This window comes from Watersipora subatra, chromosome 3, assembly GCF_963576615.1.
Source record: "Watersipora subatra chromosome 3, tzWatSuba1.1, whole genome shotgun sequence".
NCBI lineage: Eukaryota > Metazoa > Bryozoa > Gymnolaemata > Cheilostomatida > Watersiporidae > Watersipora > Watersipora subatra.
Window position 1 is genome coordinate 31769762 of NC_088710.1, and position 20426 is coordinate 31790187.

At 38.6% G+C, this 20426-nt stretch overlaps 1 protein-coding gene across 1 annotated transcript in view; it reads left to right on the forward strand.

Annotated features, from left to right (window-relative positions):
* Window positions 1–3357: 3357 nt before the first annotated feature.
* LOC137390505 (DBH-like monooxygenase protein 2) overlaps window positions 3358–20426 on the forward strand; it is a 46071-nt gene continuing 29002 nt past the window's right edge. The window contains exons 1-3 of the mRNA XM_068076834.1: window positions 3358–3386; window positions 4639–4843; window positions 8088–8181. Coding sequence (XP_067932935.1) covers window positions 3358–3386; window positions 4639–4843; window positions 8088–8181 — 328 coding nt within the window. The remainder of the gene's footprint in view (window positions 3387–4638; window positions 4844–8087; window positions 8182–20426) is intronic.

Consider the following 20426-nt stretch of genomic DNA (forward strand, 5'->3'; position numbering starts at 1 on the left):
CCATGTTATACAACAGAGTATTTTTCATACTAATTACTCAATTATAAATCATTTAAAGTATTAGTCTTCTTATAGCTTGCTAAGTTTGAGTGTCTGTTGAGTCACAATTATAAAATGCATTAACAGTTTCAACCAGTCATTTGGTGATATAGTGAAACCTCGGTTCTCGAACATAATCAGTTCTAAAAGGTTGTTCGAAAATGGAGTTGTTCGAGATCCAAAACAATTATTACCATTACAATTAATGTATGTAAATTTTAATCTGTTGCAAGTCGAGAAAACAACATGGCTAAAGTATTTTTTTAATATTTCACACTAAAAACTACTGTATACTACATACCATAAATGAAAACGGGTAGTTACAGATCGTGTTTGATTTTAATAAAATATGTTCTTTCTATGATGATGAAAAAAGAAAACAAAACGTAAAACTTGTGAAAGTTTGGCTCTGTGTCCACGTATGTGTGTATGTGTAGGTGTATTATAGAAGAGTAGAAGAGGAGAGCTGTATGCTGCATGTGTAAATAATTTGCCGGCCTTTACTTGGCACGATCTAGACTATTACATACAGAAGAAAAAATAGGTAAGTGTTTCATTTACTTTTATTTCGGAAAGAAAACCCCTTAGTCGAGGCGCTTATGACTATATGCTCTCCCAACTGAGCGAGCACGCTCCCTTATATACAACAAACTTACCTGTTCCAGATAATGGAACCGGAAAAGGAAAACCGTATAACAATAAGTATAAATGGAGTCGCTAATGCGTTGGCATAGCTATAATAGATTACAACAGTGATACAACGAAAGCAAAACATAGTAGCGATAAGTATAACGAACAAGCTATTAACAATATAGTAAAACAAGAGCAAACACAACATGCAAGATATAGACATATAGAAGTATTTACAAGAATCGAAAATTCATTTCCCGGCGTCCACCGCATACGTAACAGTATGTATAATGCAGATAACTGTAATGTAGAAGTGTAATACTATGATTGTCTAACGGTGTAGTCCTGTATGACAATAATGCTAGTTTGATCGATGTTTTGTCTAGGGCTTTCTTCCATAGTGACTGGATGTTTCCGATGAATTGTTTTGCAACACTGTTAGCTTGGTGGTGGTATGGAGAACTGAAGATCAATTCTATACCGCTGACTTTGAATTTGCTCTGAAATGCTTCACTGGTGTATTGGGATCCAAAATCTGTTATTATCACTGAAGGTAGTCCAAATTCAGCAAATATGCTGGTGAATTGGTTGCATATGGTTTGAGCTGTGATATTTGTCAGAGTATGTATAACTGCACATCTTGAGTAGTAGTCTACAAAGATTAGATCTTTCTTACCATTGAATACAAAGATATCTATGCCTAGTTTTTCCCATGGTCTGGTTGGTAGTTCAGGTTGCAGTAGTGGTAGTTTCTGCTGTGCCGGTTGGTTTTTGTTGTACTGTTCACATGCTTGCACTAATTCATGTATATCTATAGTCATGCCTGGCCAGAATACTGATTCTCTAGCTTTGAATAGGCTCTTCGTCTCATCTTGATGTCCTTGGTAAATCTGTTAAAGTAAATGTTGGCGTAGGAATGTTGGAATAACTATTCGATCGCCTTTCAGGATTAGACCGTCTTTGAGCACAATATCGCATCTGACATTCCAGTAGTCCTATAGTTTCTCAGGACAGTGTGCTCTTACTTGCAGCCATCCTTCATAGACTTGTCTCTTACCTCACGGTTACCTCAGTGTAGTATCACTTGCTGTTTCAGAGTTGAGTCGTGGTAGATCAATCATTTCTGATGAGTGTAATAAAAAATGTATATCTTTGTCTTGCTGTGTAGTTCCACCGGTCTTCTCGAAACACACACGTAAAATTGAAACGCAAAATTTAAAAATTAACAATTAAAAAATAGGTAATGGTAGCAAAAAATTAGTTTTTATACAATTTCATAAAATAGCAAATGAAAAAATTAATATCAGTTAATAATCGACAGTGCACATTTAGCGTGTGAATACGGTGGACGCTGTGTGACAAGAGCGAAAGAATCGTATGAACAGCTTAGCTTGGTGGCTAAATGTACGATTCGAAAGTTGCGGTTGCCATTTTCGTGAATTCGATTCTAGCGGAAAGCAAGCTTTTAGTTCTAAGAGTTTAATTTCTCTAACTGGACAAACCGAAGGACACACATACAGACAAACTTTGCGATTTATATATAGACTAGCTGTAGTACTCGGCATTGCCCGGGTCATAAAAAAAGTCTTTGGACAGAAAATTGATTTGTATTTAACATATAACAACATTTTCCATTCTAACTTTCAAACTACATTTCATGAGAAAATTAAAAGTGTTGAATAATTGGAAAAAATAAAACAAATAAAAAAGGTTTTAAATGTAAATGTGAAATAATTAGCAAGTAATAGCTAAATTAAGTCTGTTTTTCTACGATTACAATAAAAGATGATTTGGTAATGATACAATTAATACCGGTGAGAAAACAACATGAAAATCCTGAGTATGTTGAAGTAATAATAACAATTCTTGCATAGAAGTGTGTGTATAGAAAAAGTTACTGCTCCACCAGAGGCTATCCATCAAAAATTTGAATACGATGATAACGGTACTTCTCGATACCGGTACAAATGTAAAATTAAGTTATTCTGTCTTTGTCTGACTGAACAGAGAGATAATATCGAGGCTTTTTCTACGGAGATAATACAATTATCCGAGTGAAAAGAAATGGCCTTGATTGCGATATAGCAATTGAACCTTACAAAAAATCAAAAATAGAAGTTCAAGAAAACACGAAAAAGAATTGTGTTTCATAAAGTTAATAGGATTCATAAAGTTTCAAATAATACGTCAATTAGCGCGTGCTTACGCTATATGTATATGATAGTTCCTCTGACCAATATGCGTTGTATAGCTCAGTGGTAGAGCGTGTGTAATTAAAACTTGTGGTTGCAATCTCTGCGAGTTCAAATCCATCATAATGCATAATTTTAAATTCCAAGATTTTAATAGCATAGCTTAACAAACACAGCGACAGAAACACACGCAAACTCTCAAAAATATATATATATTAAAAATAAAATCTTTCTGAAAAAGTTTTTTACTACTCGCGCAACACCGAGTAACGCAACTAGTATATATATGTACAACAAAAAGTGCCCGAGTGTACTTAATATAAGTGCTTAAAAAATTTGAATTATTTCAGAGCTAAAATATCTCAATCAATTAAAATAAAACCATTTATTACTAAATAGTTTCATGCTAGTTGGTTCTCTTCTGTTGGCACACAAAAACATCTCTCTCTTTTTCTCTGATCACATGTTGGACTCATTTCCAGCTGATCAACACACCATGTTTGAGGTCTGCTGGCAAACTCTGAGGTAGGTCTCAACCGTAGTGAAGCAGCTACGCTATGGGGTAAATACTAGTGACAGCTTTAATTCTTATTAAAGTCTAGATGATTCTGATAGTGAGTTGATAGTAATTGCACCTAGTTACAACTGCTCATACAATCAATCCTTTTCAAGATCAATATCAGACCATCAGGTGATGATTAACATTTATATAAGTTGTTAGTGCCAATGGACTAGTTTTAATAATTGAGGTTTATAAATTGACTACAAGAAAAGTGTATGACCTATATGAGGTATATGCAACTGTACGATCAACTACCGAACTGAAAAGAATGTATAACAGAACAAACGATCAGCAGAAAATCTTCTATATGTATAAATCTCAGTGTTTGATTGTCTATCCAGCTATTACAATTAAAATCTAGCATTGAAAAGTCTGTTTCACAGATGATTTGATCCCAGGACCACCAGGCCTGAAGACCTGCGATCTAAACCACCATACTACTGTCGTTCAACAAACCTTGGTGGCGAATGATTGTGCTGACATTCATTACATCGGTTTAAATATTTACAGTTACAGCGCTTAGGGTTGTTAACTAGCACGGTTGATTGTTAAGCGTAGCGATTATTGAGCTCGCTTAAAACACCAATATTTTTAGTAAAGGTTTAGACTACTAGCTTATGAGGTAAGTCACTCAAATTCATTCGGTAATTTCTTTGTTATCATGCAACTTTAGGCATTTGGTTAGTACTATTCATATATGTTTATATAGTATAATAGTTCATATGTGACTGTTGTAAACTACCCCATTTAGTATATAATATACTTCTATATTATACATAATATTTAAGTTAGTATATAAGTAGGGAGCTTTTATATAAAGTTAGGAAACAAGTATAAGAACCCTCACAGTATAAGAACACTAATACATGGCTGCAATGTACTACTTAATTTATTTGTATATGCTGATAATCCTCTACTCATACTTTATTCAATCAGTAAATGATTGGGTGAAATTTTAACTTGGGTATATGGCAGGTTACATAACAATGCTGAAATTAGGTACAGCCGAGCAGTCGGTCCAGTTTTAAATAAACAAATGAGAAAGTATTGTAATAAATATAACTTGTATATTCTTCTCTGTTGCAGTGAGTAGATATTATCCGTACTGTTCCACGGTTTGCAGATTTCCTAGTAATTGTCCATGGGGCTCTCATATTAACAATAAACCCATGTTAGGCCCAAAATTTTATAATTGCAAGTTTTACCATGTTGTAGTGCAGCATCAGCCACAGCAGCACTGTTTGTGTCGTGCTTGACTGCCTGTCATGGCTACAAGATCTTTGAAGACAGCATACCTAACGGGGCGAGTGTACCGCACCCATGCAAACCTAACTACATGTGGGAAGGAGTCGGGCATGAAAATGTTCTAGGCGGAGGAGCTAGAAACCCATTTGGAATTGACTTTCAAGCCGCTGAAAGAGTAAGTGCATGAATTATCAATACTTGTAGTGTAAAAATCAATGCTTGGTCTTTCACGGCACATTAGCTATTTACCTGCGTATTTACCATCTTCAGCATCAGCAAAAGCTGTGACTTGGGAAACATTGTCCCAGTATCGATTACAGATTATCGATTCGATAGCCTTCGAACGATAAAGAACCATTAATAGCGCAATTTAGGCAGTTGCATCCTATGTACTACGTTGAATTGAATTGGTACTTTTATTGTGTGTCGTTATACGTGTCTTGGACAAGACCAAATGCGAAAGCTGCTAAAATCGCGCTCGCTAATAATTTGTTTAGCCAATTAAAAGCGTTTTGTCGACGATTTCGGTGTGCATGCACAACTATGACAATTTTCGAAATTCAGCCGAATAATTCTGTGTTTTTCGTTCATTTTGTGATTTCGGTTAGAACCAACAAAACAATCGGTCTGTGTGGCCATACCTTTAGTGTATATTTGCATATAACATACACAGTCACAACAAAAGACTACTCTGCCATCTCAGAAAAAGTGCCAGCCTTTTATATAGTTGGCCTACTACATCAACAAGTGTTACATAAGATAGCATGGACAAACTCGGGATGGCAATTACATGATTTGTGGTAAGACATTATTGATTGCAGAAAGAAAATTATATAGTAAGTGGCTAAATATAGATATGAATATGTGACAGCGACTGCTGCCAAAGATCACTAAAATGTAGCTGATAATGTGTGCTACGTGTGTCTCGTGTGGCTGCGATTTTCTGTTCGTTTTTGAGCTTTTAAGAGCTTATAATCACATTTCCACATATTTGGCACCTACAACACAACAGAGTAAGACATGGTGAATCTTTTTATACCAAATAACTGTAATGTGAATTTTATTGCAAGTCAACCTTTAAAACCTAAAGTTAAAAGAAGATATAAATTGAATTTATCTAAGCTACATGTACATGTATGTCTAATGTACTTTGGAGGGAGTAAAGGTAAGTATTCTTTTACTTACTATACCACCAAAACTAAATATTGGTGACTCTAGATTTTTGTTTACATGTCTCCAAAGTGAAAGATACAATCATAGATATATATACCTATATATATATATATCTATGGATATATGGATATGGTATATATATCTATGGATACAATAGAAACCTCTCTTTACTGATAATTACCTTCATAAGTGATGGCTTAGTCGGCTACAACACCTGACCTGCAGACAACAGCTTAGAGTTCAATTACCAAAAAAGGTGCCCCTGTTGGTAACAGGAGTGACATCCAACCCTAAATTTCAATATATGAATCAGGTATGGGATTGGATTAGTCTGGGCATGGCTCTTAGGGGAGGGAAAGGAAGCCTGGGACACATAGCAACACCCAGAGAAGACAACTCTAAAAGTCGACTTCTGCAGTTGCTAATAGTATCACAATCGTTATTTCCGAAGGAGTATCATGTGACGGTTCTATTTAGGATCTACGCGAGTATTATGTATTATTTTTAATCTGAATTAGCAGCAAACAAACGCTGGTTAGTAAGTATGAAATGTTGGTTGCATAATAAATCAATCACGGGAGTTATATTATTTCATATGTTTAATTAATTATGTTTTGGTTTAATTATAATAAAAAATTAAATCAATTAAATAAAAATTTGCAATAACAATACAAACATAGCAAATGAATAGCAATACAACAACAACAATGAATCGCACGCTGCTAGTAAATACAAGTTCATCTAGTAAAAAGTAATCTCAGTTTTATTTTACTCGCGAGTATTATGATTACTCGCGACAGTTATTATGAACAACTCGGACCTACCACTGCAGAATGGTGCCATCTGAGAGCAAATACTTTTTCTAAAGCTAGTAAGAAGAACTATAAATTGGTCAAAACCTGCGATAATGTTTTGTAAATCTTGAGACTGTTCTGGTCTCAGTGTGACTCTGCCTAGCTTTGATAGATGATTTTTGAATCGTTCCAATTTTTTTATCAGAGAAATGAAATGAAACTGCAAATGTGAAAACGCAAGAGAATAGTAACCTATGGTTCTTATCGTTTTGTTATCAAACGGGGTATTACGTAAGCACCCAGCCTATCAAAAACAGGGCATTTTACTAGATCAAGTCCTGTGACCGTGACGATAGACTTCTAAACGCTGCACATCTAATACACCGTTAGATCTGAATCTAACGACACGCCTCCATTAGTATCAGTCTGAGCATCATATGTAACATATGTCGATCGTTTTGCAGAAGTTATCTTACCTTTTTTTCGCAATGTGTCCCAGGCTCTCTCACCCACCCACCCCCCAAGAGAGCCATGCCCAGACTAGGAATGGATTAGCTTTGTATGTCCTTATTTGACTATTCGGTATAGAAAATATACAGTCATACCTCGACAAATGAGTTTGATGCGCTCCGGTAACGAACTCACATGTCAGTTATCTCTTATCTCCGAATAATTTTTTTTATAAAAAAACACTTAAAGAGTGGATATTACAATTGAAAAATGTGTTTTTGCACCACCTACACTCACGATGTAACATATCAGTGATATCACCAGATCATCTAGTTGTTATGAACGGGAATAAAAGTTAATTTTACTTTGTACAGTACTCTATGGAGTTTTTACCTCCCAGACAGACAGTAGTGGCTAATGCGGTGTGAGAGAGACTTAATGACAACACGTTCGGTACGCTAGACTTTTGTAACGCTAACATAATTTTTAATTTTAATTTAAATGAATTTAGCTTACGAAGCAAACACTTAAAAATAAGTTTCAAATCTTACATTAGTCTTACATTGCATTTTTTTAAACCATATTCTAATTGGTATTTGTGGACATTTTTTATTATCTTCCAGCTTGGCTCTCTTTGCCTCACTTTCACATTCACTTCTCGCTCGCCTTTTTAAAACTTTCTCAAACTGATGTGACGAGAAAAATCGGGCAAGGCTAATGTAGCTTCTTGCATACTTGCCCACCTCTCAGCCACATCGAAAACCCTCATGTTTGTTTGCGTAATAAATTTATTTAGTATCTCAAGGCAAAACTTCAAAATAAAAAAGAATAGGTTTTTCATGTACATGTCAGAACAACAATGTTTGCATACATTCAGATATGAATAATAATAGTAATAAAATGCATATCCTCTTTCTCAAATGTGTCACCGAATTGTAATGAATCATAATATCATTACAAATAGAAATTTGTGAAACAGATGCATGGATTATTATTGTTTAGGCATGGACTGAGGACCTGTGTAGGGAGGACTCCGATGGTGATGGCAAGTCAAATGGAATGGAGCTCGGGGACCCAGATTGTGTTTGGACATCAGGTAGATGTCTTGAATATCTTGGATAAGCAACTATTATCTGTGATAAATGTTCTGTCTTATAAAATAAAAGCATGGAATCCTATAAAATATCATAAAATAGTTCATTGGAGTTGCCTACTTTTAAACAGACCGATCAAAGATTTATCGCAGATGTAAATTTGATTATCAATTCTGATTGGCTTTAAATAATACTGGCTTTTTAATGGTGATAGATTTAACATGTACTGCGAGTTTATTCCATATCTTTGTCATTGAAAACATATGCTCAGACTTCATATAAATCTAACCAGTTATTTCCATGTTACTCAGTATGATAGGTTAAAAGACTGCGGAGAATATAGAAGTCTAACATAGTCTGCTGAGTAAATGTCTAAACATTCAACTCTCAATTCTACCAAGAGTTCTATAGCTAAGCTGCACAGGTTCAGAGTAGAATTGAGGCATATAAAACCATTGCATGCACTGCTTTCCTTACTAAATACAAAGATGGTATGAAATAGCGCGATGACTCTATGTGCAATTCCGTCTATTGCACAGGATAGCTTAAAAACTATAAATATATAGCTTGATGGAGGAGACAGTTACGCAAATTACTAGACCTCTTTGTGATTTTAGGCTTTCTCAATAATTATCGCAGTAACACATATTCGAGTCCATCCTATACTAAGGGCATTATTGTTGGAAGAACTTATATAATAGTACAAACTACAGCCTAGTTTAGAGCTAGTTTATCTCTATTGTCCTGTTAAGAATACCATGAGAAAGTATTATCAACACCTTATATGATCAACAACTGTGTTATTTAGCTGAAGATGTGAGCAGCACAGGTAATCTTAGGTTATATTAACAAGTCTATGGAGTAGTTAAATAATAGGATGAATCAGCATTTTTGGTTTCATCTCCCTTTTTGCTTGTCTCTTTTCACCTTATTTATCCGCTTCCTCTGTTGACATGCATGTTCAGGTGCTTTTCTGTTGACACGCCTGGGCAGGTGCTGCCGAGCTAACTACTGGGTTGTCTCATCCTGGAGTATGTGAGCCAACAGACTCTGATCTTTGCCTACAACTGAACAGCTGGGAAATAGACTGTAATACTGGTGACTTCACCTGTGATGGGATCAGCGACCCTGGTGAGTTTACATCATGCATTTTGACTTTTCACCTTTGTTGTGAGAAGCTGGTGCAGTTCTAAGGTGGTCGCTAGAGAATGAAGACAATTTATTCTAAATTATTAGTACTGAGTTATAAAAAACATTATATGATCAAATAGTACATACTTAATTTTAGCCCAAGTTCTACCTCTGAGTCTGAGAATCGCCTAATTTAAACCTTGGCTCACATGCTTGAAGGGTAATAGTAACAACATTTTTATTGTTTATTATTTCAGTTCTTCTTACATATAATTTAGTTTTTTATATTTATCTTTATATGAATTTTTATAAAACTTGCTCTTACATAGAATGTTGTTTCTATAAGAGACAAGTCTCAGAGCTGACCAATTTCACACGCTAAAATTTGATTATATTAGATAATGTAAAACCTCTATTTGAACGCTATATCTAATAAAACCATCAAGTGTAAGAAGGGAATAATGGGTTTTCAAGTAGCATGTTTATCTTCAGGTACTAGGAAGTGCTTCCAGATGTTTTTTTAATAAGTTAAGCGTTTGTTAATCGTCAGAATATATTGCTGTGGGAGCATTTTATCGCCATTTGTTTTTCGCCAGTAAATTTTTGATTACTGACTAGTAATCTCATCTATTATTATATTTTGTTAATTGTAAATATTTTTGATCTTTTCTTCATCACCAAATTTTAATTTCAAATTCTGACATGCTAGTCAAAAAGAAAGCATCACCAATTGAATGTCAACCAGCAATTGAATGTCACTTTTAATAGAACCCTTTTAATAGGTTTATTTTATACATGTACCGTGGTCTGCGTGTCCCCGCTTGTGTGTACCCAGTGGAACTTTTAAAAAAGCAGGTAGTTGTGTGAATGCTTACACGGAGATCTTAATTTGCGTTTTGTGTTTAAAGAGCTCAATTGTTAATTGCAAACCTGAAGTTTTGAAGTATTACAAAGGAAATACCTGGAAAAGCTCTATCCAACTATCCGAGTATGTAAACATGGGATGACCACACACAATATCTGAGCTAAGATTATCACTTCTTTTCCAGATACCAGAAATGTGACGATAACATTTGACAACACTGCAGTGCCAGCTCAAAAGACAACTTACATGTGTCAGGTATTTGATATTCCCGATGACCAGGTCTACCACCTCTTTGCCAGCCAACCGGTTATAGACAACCCATATATCATGCACCATACACTTGTTTATGGCTGCACAGAGGTACCTCGTAAGTCAGCTCATTTAAGATCTAAACACTAAAACAAAAAGGATTTTTTATTATATGATGAGATACACTCTATCCAGAGTAGTAGAACATTAAAAATAAAAGTAGAAACTTGGAAACTTGTATGCTACCTTCCAGCGATACATCAAACTGTGGTAGTGGTTCTCAATTTTAGTTGTCATGCAACCAACATAAAAAATTTTTATGGGTAAGTATCCACCAAGCTTTATTTTCCCAATCTTTACTATAATAAGATAGAAGCTATGCTAAAACATTAGGAAAAAAGATTGCACCGCCCAGGAATCAAAACGGATATTAAGCTTCCAGCGAAGTATGCTACCATCTGCGCCATCACCACTTTCCCAAGTTTAAGAATGACTGTGCTCATAGTTGTTACTCATGATAATTACTAGTACTAGCGTACTAGTCAATATACATGTAATTCTTCTTATGTATGGATGACTTTTTGTTAAATCACTCTAGAACAGACTCAGAAGTAGGCGATGCCGCAGCTTTTGACAGACTATAAAGGCCAAGCAAAGGCAAAGTAGACAGTGTCTGTCTGCACTTTCTTGTCAATACATGGTCCATACAGTGTTCAAATGTAGCATATAAACATTCTTAACTAGAAACATACAGCATTATTTCTTTTGAGTTAGGCTTGGGGACAGTAAAGGTGGCGCTGTAAGATTCTTTACACTATTGACAGCAGTGGATTAAGTATTCTCAGCATCTCAAGCACCGCATCATTAACTCAAGCTGAATGAACTTTCCTTTGCTTAGAAAATGGCAGCGGAAAGAAGTACGAAAAATTTGAGAAAGTCCTGTCTAAAAACAGCAGCACAAACTCAAGGCATGATACAAGACTGTCTTGAAAGTGACAGCCCAAAGAGACCATCTGAGGAACAGCAGTACAACACTAGCTGCCTTAAAAAAAGGCTACTCTGTCATCTTAACAGCAACTGTCTGTGTGGCAGCCCAGTACAGAAGAATTCTGCCTAAAAAGTAGCAAACTTCTATTCAGAAAAGCAACACAATTAGATGGCCAATAGACAAGCCAGGATTGCCGACCCGGGCATGGACAAGTTCAAGGCTCCATAGTACACCAGAACTGGCAACATTGAATATTTTGTCACCCAGTTCCAGGAGAAGGCCAACACCAACTGCTGGACAAACCTTGGTGACCTTGCTGCACTTGAGGGTAGCGCTGAAGTACTAGGCGGAAGACTGCAAATGGGCCGGAACCCCTGATGCTGTCTTTGGCGCATTATGGGCCCAATTTGGACTGTTTACCGGACAGGACCAAAGCCGACTCAGAGCCCTGAGACAACATGATAAAAGAACACCTTAAGAACATGCAACAAAGGTAAAAACATTATTTCATATTGTTTACATAGACCTGCCTAGCCCCTATTGGGACAACATGACCATGGAGTCTTTCTGTAATTCACTCAGTAGTCTCTCGATACAATGACATCTTTTAGATGTGCCCACAGCTACGCTAGCAGATGACGTAAAGGCTGGCAATGACTACCTACAAATACATAAAAGATAAAGCTAGCCTGTCGACATCCCTGTCAGAACAGTCGACGAAACACCACCCAGTCAAGTGAGGACAGCACAGAGGTCAGCTAAATAAATCTAGTCCAACAAGTCTCTCGCAAGGTGGAGCGAATCCAAGAGCAAGGCCAGCTCAAAAAAAAAGAGAAGCACTCTTAGGCCACTCTTTGTTAGGAATGCAGTAGCTAAAGGCACACTCGCAAAGATTGCACCAGCATCAGGAAACTGGCTCCGGGAAACGATGGAGGGCTCCAACAGTATTGCCTGCTACTGGCTGTACTAAGGCTTATGTTCTTTAGAAAAAAAAAGAGGTCATCCAAAGCTCAAGGGAAATCAACGGTTGGCTCCACCCTGCAGCGATTGGTCAAAAGGAACTTTGTGTCCAGGATGCACCTGTGGACACACAGAACTATTACCAGTCTTTGGGTAGGAACCCCGAAAACTGACCGGACTAGTGCCCCGGCACCGACATATGAGCGGGAAAGGCCTAGTCGAAAACTGAAAAGAGGATACTCAAATCTTTCCTGATTGATGCCAAGACTCCAAAGAAATCCAAGCCAGCTCCAATCAAATGGAATAGTTGGAAACCTGCCTTAAAAGCGGCACGACTGACCTATCTGAATGGGGAGAGACTTCGCAAAAGGTTTTTGCTCTGTTGCAGAGCGGAGAAGGACTCGACCTCTTGGGGACCCCACTGAAAACCCAGTCATGCCACAGGTCCTAAACTGACCCACTTCTTTAGCTATTTTTTTCTTGAAAGGTTGGAAAGCTGGCCGATCTAGTTCCTCTTGGACTCAGGCTGTACTAAAAAATTGTAAAGTAAACAAGAGCTTGACTGGCTACCAGGAATTGTGCGAAATTGGCTCAAAGAAAAAAAAAAGCTGTGAGTTGTTGGTGGATGAGACAAGGCTGCACTTCCACAGGGTGGTCAGATTTCTCATTTGGCTAAGAGATAAAGACTGAAGAAGTCTTTGTAGTCAGTCACCTGAGTAAGGATGTCATTCTAGAATGCCATTCACGGTGGCTCACCAATGCTCCTTGGAATTTGAGCAACCTGCTGTACAAATGGTTGGCAAGCCACTAAATTGTTTAGACCAGCATGATTGGTTGTTGCAAAATAAAGAGTAGGTGTTAAGGGTTTTACTAGCAGGGACAGAGATGGCTTTTCACTGTTGCATCATTACCAAGAACTCTTGTCTCATGGCTTGATTAAGGGGCGCTCCGGCGAACCTTCTGGGGCAAGCAGCCTAAACCGACCATGACTGAAGGGCTAGGTCATAGCCAGGTGCTTTAAATCAACGGGACCACTTTTGAAGCTCAAGTCTGGCGCCACGATGCGCTTGTATACAAGAGTAGAAACCTCAAAGATTGATGATCGGAGCTCTCTGTTATGGAGCCCAGCCAGATGCTAGCGAGTGAAGGACTAGCCGACCTGGAGAACCTGTTTTATTTGCCAGGAAGCAGGCTAGGTGACAAGGTTAGACTAGCCTGCTTTTGGGCAGGCCTAGCGCATCGGCCAACTACTGAACCACTATGCTACCATATTTAGCGCTGAGTGACAGCTATGCAAGGAAAACCTTGCAGATCCAACCTTCCTCTCTTCAAGGAAGGGACTCGATACATTTGGCAGCCACTTTACCTGCTTGAGCCAAAAAAATGCAGAGGCAAAGAAGAAAATACAGGACTTGCTCAAGAAGCCTCATTGAGCCTACAGGAGGTGCCTGAAGTTTGCCCCAAATGCTACTCCAGAAAAAGGGCAGAAAGTTGAGTTTTTAGCATCGATTACAGACGTTTAGATGCGGTTACCACTCAGAATGCTTACACATTTCTCCAGATTGATAGCATACTGGATTTTCTATCTGGCAGTCAATATGTCAGTACGCTTGACCTGATCAGCGGGTACGAGCAGGCGCTCCTGGATGCTGACGCCCAAAAAAGGCACTTTCTAACCGGTTGAGTCGTTGAAAATGAAAAGTGTTGCCTTTCGAACGGAATTCACCGTCGTCTACTTTTTAAAGACTCATGCATCGTGTCTTGCATGACCTCCACTGGCGTTCATTATTGTTATATCTTAATGACATGATCGACATCATTCCGAACTTTGAGACACCTTTTGGTTGCCTTGAGGAGGTCTTTCAAAGGTTTCAGAGAGCTAGATTGAAACTGAAGCCATTAAGGTGTGATCTGCTCCAGCCTAAAGTACACTACCTGAGTGACATCATCAGTAAGGATGAAGCGTCAACTGACTCTGCCAAGGTAAAGACAGTTTGAAAGTGGCCAACCCTCAAGGGACTAAGAAACTACAATGGTTTTTGGTACAGTTGGGTGTTACTGGAAGTATATTTTCAAATTTTGCCACCGTAACCCAACCTTTACGCCGACTGACGGTGAAGGAAGAGTCCTTGAGATAGACGGACAAAGAGCAGACCACTTTCAAACATCTCAAGCAAAGCACCCTCACTGCCCCTGTTTTGGGGTACCTTGACCTTGGGGTATTCTAGATACCTATGCTAGTGAACATAGCGTAGGAGCTGTGGTGGCACAGATACAGAAGGGCCAAGAGAGAATGGTTGCTAACTACAGCAAGAATCTGACACCACTCGTGCACAACTAGTGGGTCACACAGAGAGAATTGCTGGCAGAAATCAAGGCCATCAAGCGTTCTAAGCTTGATCTCTATGGCCAGGAGTTTCTGCTTTGAACTGATCATGCCTATCTTTGCTGGTATTTCGGAGACAGGATCCCTTGAACCAGATGGTTCGATGGTTGTCAATGCTGGCCAAATTCTGCTATAATGCGGGAACACCAAGGCGGCCAAAGACACGAGAATGCGACAGTCTGGGTAGGCATACCTGTGAAGATTGCCATCAATTTAAAAGCATTGAACTTCGAGATGGAGGACCTTCTCGGAAAGAGCTGGCCAACAAAGACCCGAGTCGACTGACCATACAGATACCAACTAGTTGCCCGAACTGTACTCCTACTGTGTCAGTAGCAGGATTGAACCTCGGCAAAGTTGTACATCTGAGGACATCAATCAGTTGCTTGTACAAGAATTTTGTCTTAAAAGCAGCAGAATCAAATCTGGACACTGGCAGTCGTTCTTCAGGCCTGACACATCAGAGTGCTGTGCCAGGTTTTCAACAGCTAACAAAAGGACCCTCCTAAGCCACGCAATTTACTAGTGGTTAAAGCCCCACTATCAGTTAGAGACTTTTACCGGCTGAGTGAGCTGGCCAACCTACAGGATTTGAGCCGGTGGCTACCATGTATCAGGTCATTACCTCTGAAGGAAAGGTATTTAAAGATCAGCTGGAGCTGGAGAAAGAAGCTGAAAGTTGTGGCGTGAGCAAAATTTGCTCAGGATTTGACCAAATAGAATACTGGAGGCACGAGTGGCCACCCAGAATCATCCAAAATAGTGCGCCATCTTTTCACCAGGTCTACGAAAGATGGCTGTATGGCAGATGCATGCCTTGACTCACTTGAGGTCGGAAGTACAACGAGCCTTTTTTAACTTACCTGCTACTAACCTAGATTGGCATGAGGCTAGTAAAAAGGTGTTAGGTGGGCTCGACCGATAAGCACGGTGGAACCAGGATGACAGGCAGAAAGCAAGGGCTGTATGCTGGTCGACTTTGGCAAAAAGTAATCATCAACCTAGTCAGTTCACTCCTTACCAACCCAAGAGGCAACGAATGAGTGCAGCAACCAACTTCGCAGATCACTCTACCAGATGGCTGGATGCTCCGCCACTGCCGAATGCCACAGCACTGGTGGTGGCTAGTACACTCGGGGAGAGGGTATTTTGCTACCTGGGTGTGCTGGACCAGATACATACTAACCAGGAGACGCAGTTCGAAAGCCAACTAATCGCTGAACTTTTAGCTCTGGCGCATTGACAAGACTCACCGCACCTTACCACAGGCAAGCGAATGGTATAGTGAAAAGAAACAACAGAGGTTTGGGAGATTCGCTCCAAGCCTAGTTACTGGCAAAAGGCTACAATGAATGGGATCTGCTCCTTCCCCAGCTAATGAGGGCATACCACTGCCCTCGCTCAGCAACTGCAAAAGCAGCAAGTGTACTGATGTTGGATCGGGAGCTGCGGTTGCCGAACCAGCTAGGGAGTTATCCACGTTGACTGAGTTCTTTCCAGTCAGAGAGCACAAAGTAAAGATTCAGAAGAAGCTAAAGGTGGCGCAGGATGCCCTCTAACAAAGTAAGATTGAGATCCTGCATGAGGACCGGAAAGAGACATCTCTACACACCATTGGCAACTGGGCATAGTTGGCCAACAAAAGGAACAGGAAGTGGGACAACCCAAAGCTACAAGCCAAGTTTGTTGAGCCATATCAAATTCTAAAGGCATGGCTCAACCACGCATGTTTAGTGGGGTGAAAAGGGCAGTCCTCTATAAAATTGAAAACCACCTCAAACCATACTGGACTTGTACAGAGGAGCTGTGCCAAGGTCTGGTCTCTTTTGAGCCCAGAAGAGAGCCCCACATGAATGGAGTAAGACTACACTGGCTAAAGAAAATTGAAGACAATTCGGAACTGATCTGGCAAGTCTTTTGGCCTCCAATTATTCCTCCCACAATTGAGCCTACAACGGAGCCTTAGGAAAAAAATCAAAGTAGAAAGGCTGAGTAGTCTGCCAGTAAATGAGACTCTTGAACCAACAGAGTTGTAAAGAAACCAACCCAGCTAACATCGAACTGTTCAATCCAAGGCCGGCAAGGGCCACTCAGATTGAAAACCGAGTTGGTTTGGTGATTGGGCATGCTCTGCAGTTGGCAGTCAGAAATTACGGCAGAGTGATACACCACAGCCCAGCTCGGAAGAAGACAAGTGTTATCTCGCCTCCACCTTCGACCTTACTTCATTTTTTTGCAAAAACCAAAGTGTGAAAGATATGTATAAGTCACGATGTGAAATCTACTCTTCACAACTACGGATAGCTTTTCAAAAATGCTGTTACAGAAACTGCTAAGCCAGCTGGACGCCCGGGAACGCTCCAAGTTATTAGAAAAAGAGTTTATGAAGTTAATCAAACCTGTCTTGAAAGTACCCACGGTATGCATTTATGGTGGAGGCAAAACAGACGGGTATGCAAGCTTAGCCACAACCACTCGAGATACATGACAAAGATCTTGACTCACTGGAAGAGGTGCCAGCGGAGACACCTGCCTTAAAAGTGGTAGAACCTTTGGCTGAAGCATGCCATGTTAACATAATATAGACACCTCCCATCAGAAAAAGAGTGAAGCCAACCTCGCCAATACAGGCGAGGTTGGCACCTCACGAAGGCTCCAAAATTAGATGCAACCTGAACTTTTTTTCAATACATGCACTGAACATTGTTTAAGTGAAGCAAATATATATTCTGAACCTGAAACATACTACGTTATTTTTCTAAGTTTAGGCATGGTGACAGTAAAGGAGGCATGGCAAGATATTTTACAATAGCTTCAAAAGTTGTTCTCAGAGAATTTTCTCGTGACAGCTATAAAAGCAAAAGCTAAACAGTAAATAAACATCAATAACAGCATAAGTTTCAAAAAGTGTCTGCTAATCAGGTGTTAACAAAAAGCCAGCTTTAATTCTAATTAACATAAAGAATGACATCAGATTGTAAAGACAAAATTAAACTTGCTTGCAAATCATGTAGAAGCTTTTTTATGAATGACAACTCTTCTTGACACTTGCTGCCTGTTTCAATAATTCTAATCAATATTTTATTGACAGCGAGCAGATACAACTCTCCATCCTCATGTGGCATGTACCTGGAGGAATGTTCTGTCATGCTAGCAGGCTGGACTGTTGGGTCACCTGGCGAATGCCAAGAGTCTGATGCTGGGTTTTTAGTAGGAAAAGGTCATTTTACTCGAGTCATGATGGAGCATCACTGGAATAACCCTATATCCGCTTCAAATTATTTGTAAGTTAGCTGAAGTACAAGTAGTTGGTAGAGAATCTTGTGTTTTATATTTGTGTTTTATGTTTCTTGTGTGATGAAAATAAGGATGTAATAACACTTTGAGCTCTACTGAATGTGAACATGACTGTTAACATTTCGGAAGTTGCACCTGTCCATCACACTCTATTCTGCACATGAGTAGTTCCGATATTTGTTGGAATAAATATGGTACAGATTCATGAGTTTACAAGTGATTGTTAACAATTACGCATTTGCTTGAAGGTTTTGCAATAATTTTTGGCACTTTAATAGTGGAAAAACTTGAAACGAGTTTACATTTGAGCTGCTGAACTATTCTATTACGATTATGTAAATGTTTGTGTTTTTACAGACCACAAATAGTAGTCTCTATGCAAGTTAGTGGCATTTCTACATTCCAACTTTCGCATCTCACTATATGGTTAACTATGTTGTTACTACAGCGATGCCTCGGGCATCACTTTGTTCCTGACACCAAACTTAAGAGCAAACAACCTGGCTGCACTCATAACTGGACAGGAAAAACTGGCTATACCTGGCAGGGAGAATGCCTTCACTATTACTGGAACATGTTCGAAAGACTGTCTTGAGCAAAGATTTAAGAACACAATCTACATCACATCCGCCCATCTGCATATGCACTACCTTGGTCAGTATCCACGCTTTTTTCAGATCCAGATAAACAAGCTCTACCGTTGACTTTTTAACAAAACAGCCAAACCTTTAGCGCTGAAGCATCTAAATTGTTAGTTGCCTATGTGTTTCGAATAGACTATTTTATTTGGCTATAAATGCACTATATTTCAAGTTCACAAGTTATTTATAATATACACAAAATGGTTAAGAATTCATTATCAACAGTACACAGTATGTTGACCAATATAAATCTTGAATGACAAATTAAACGATTCAGCACGAACCAAGTTATGTTCTTTTTCCAGAAAACCTAAAGCAGTACTTGGTATAAAATTTACTCTCAATATTAATATGAAACTTTACAAATGTTGATCACTTTGTTGGTCAAGTATATTTGTAGGTAACATGGATATGTGTCAAAACCTAGTAAAACTAGACCTGAATGCTTGATTTTTGGTCTTTACAAACATTAATAATTAAGGAAGACACTTTGACGAGCAGGGCTTGTGCTTTGATTTTCAGAGTCATTTAAAAAATCACCTTATTTACTTGGGTCATTAGCACCATGAGGAAGTGATGCAACAGCATATCCATGAGTCAAAAGACAAACTGCAAAGTGTCAATTTTTAGTTTTGCCATGGGCCCATATGTAGTTATATTGGTAGGAACTATGTTGGTAAATAATTTTGTTAGCAGGTTATTATTGGGTGTAGGGATGTTGAAAGGTGTTTGTGACAATTTGCAGTCATGTTGGTAGTTGTTGGTGATAATGTGTATTGATGTTGGTCGTTGCAGGTGATAATGTACAGTCATGTTGCCATGTGCTTGTTCTTGCATAGATATGTTGTTTGGAGATTGTGTTTTTTGTGTAGTTATGTTTGTAGATGTTTGTGATAATGTGTTGGTAGGCGCTTGTGATATTGTGTAGTTATGTTGATAGGTGTTTGTTCTTGCGTAGTTATGTTGATAGGTGATTTTTTTTGTGTAGTAATGTTGGTAGGTAATTGTGTTCTTGTGTAGTGGTGTTGGTAATTGTCTTCTTGTACAATCGTGCAGGTAGGTAATTGGAATCTTGTTTGGGTATGTTGGTTAAGGATTTTCTACATTTTGCTTTGTTGGATCACATTCATGTACCTGGTGACAATTTGTTAACAAGTGTGTCAATGGCAGATATGGATATACCAACATTTCCTCTCTTCCTGACCATGTATTTATATTATACAGTAATATCTTGAGATATGACCTAAATGTGTTCTGAGCTAAATGTGTGTCAATTAACTCAAGTTTTAAATTAATTTTTTCTATATAAATAACTAAATATCACTTAACGCCTTAAAACATCTAAAAACAAGATACGATGGAAAACCACATTTTTATTGATGCGCAATAAAATGCAACAATACTATGTACAGTACTGTATATAGTTTTACTTTTGAGACAGACAGCAGTAGCTTGTGGCGGTGTGCCAGAGACTTAACTGTAACAAGTGTGGTATGCTACACTGTTTGACACTACTATTTTTGAAGTAATACTATAATTAATAACTACTTCAATATATCTCAATCACAAAAACGAGAAACAAAAACACCATCACTCGAATTTTGCAGGTTCATCCGGAAGGATTGAGCAATGGCGAGGTGGGGTCCTTATCAACACCTGGCTTGATGAGTCGTCGTACAGCTATGACTACCCCGTCACAAATGTGTAAGGATATAAGGCTATTCAAGTAG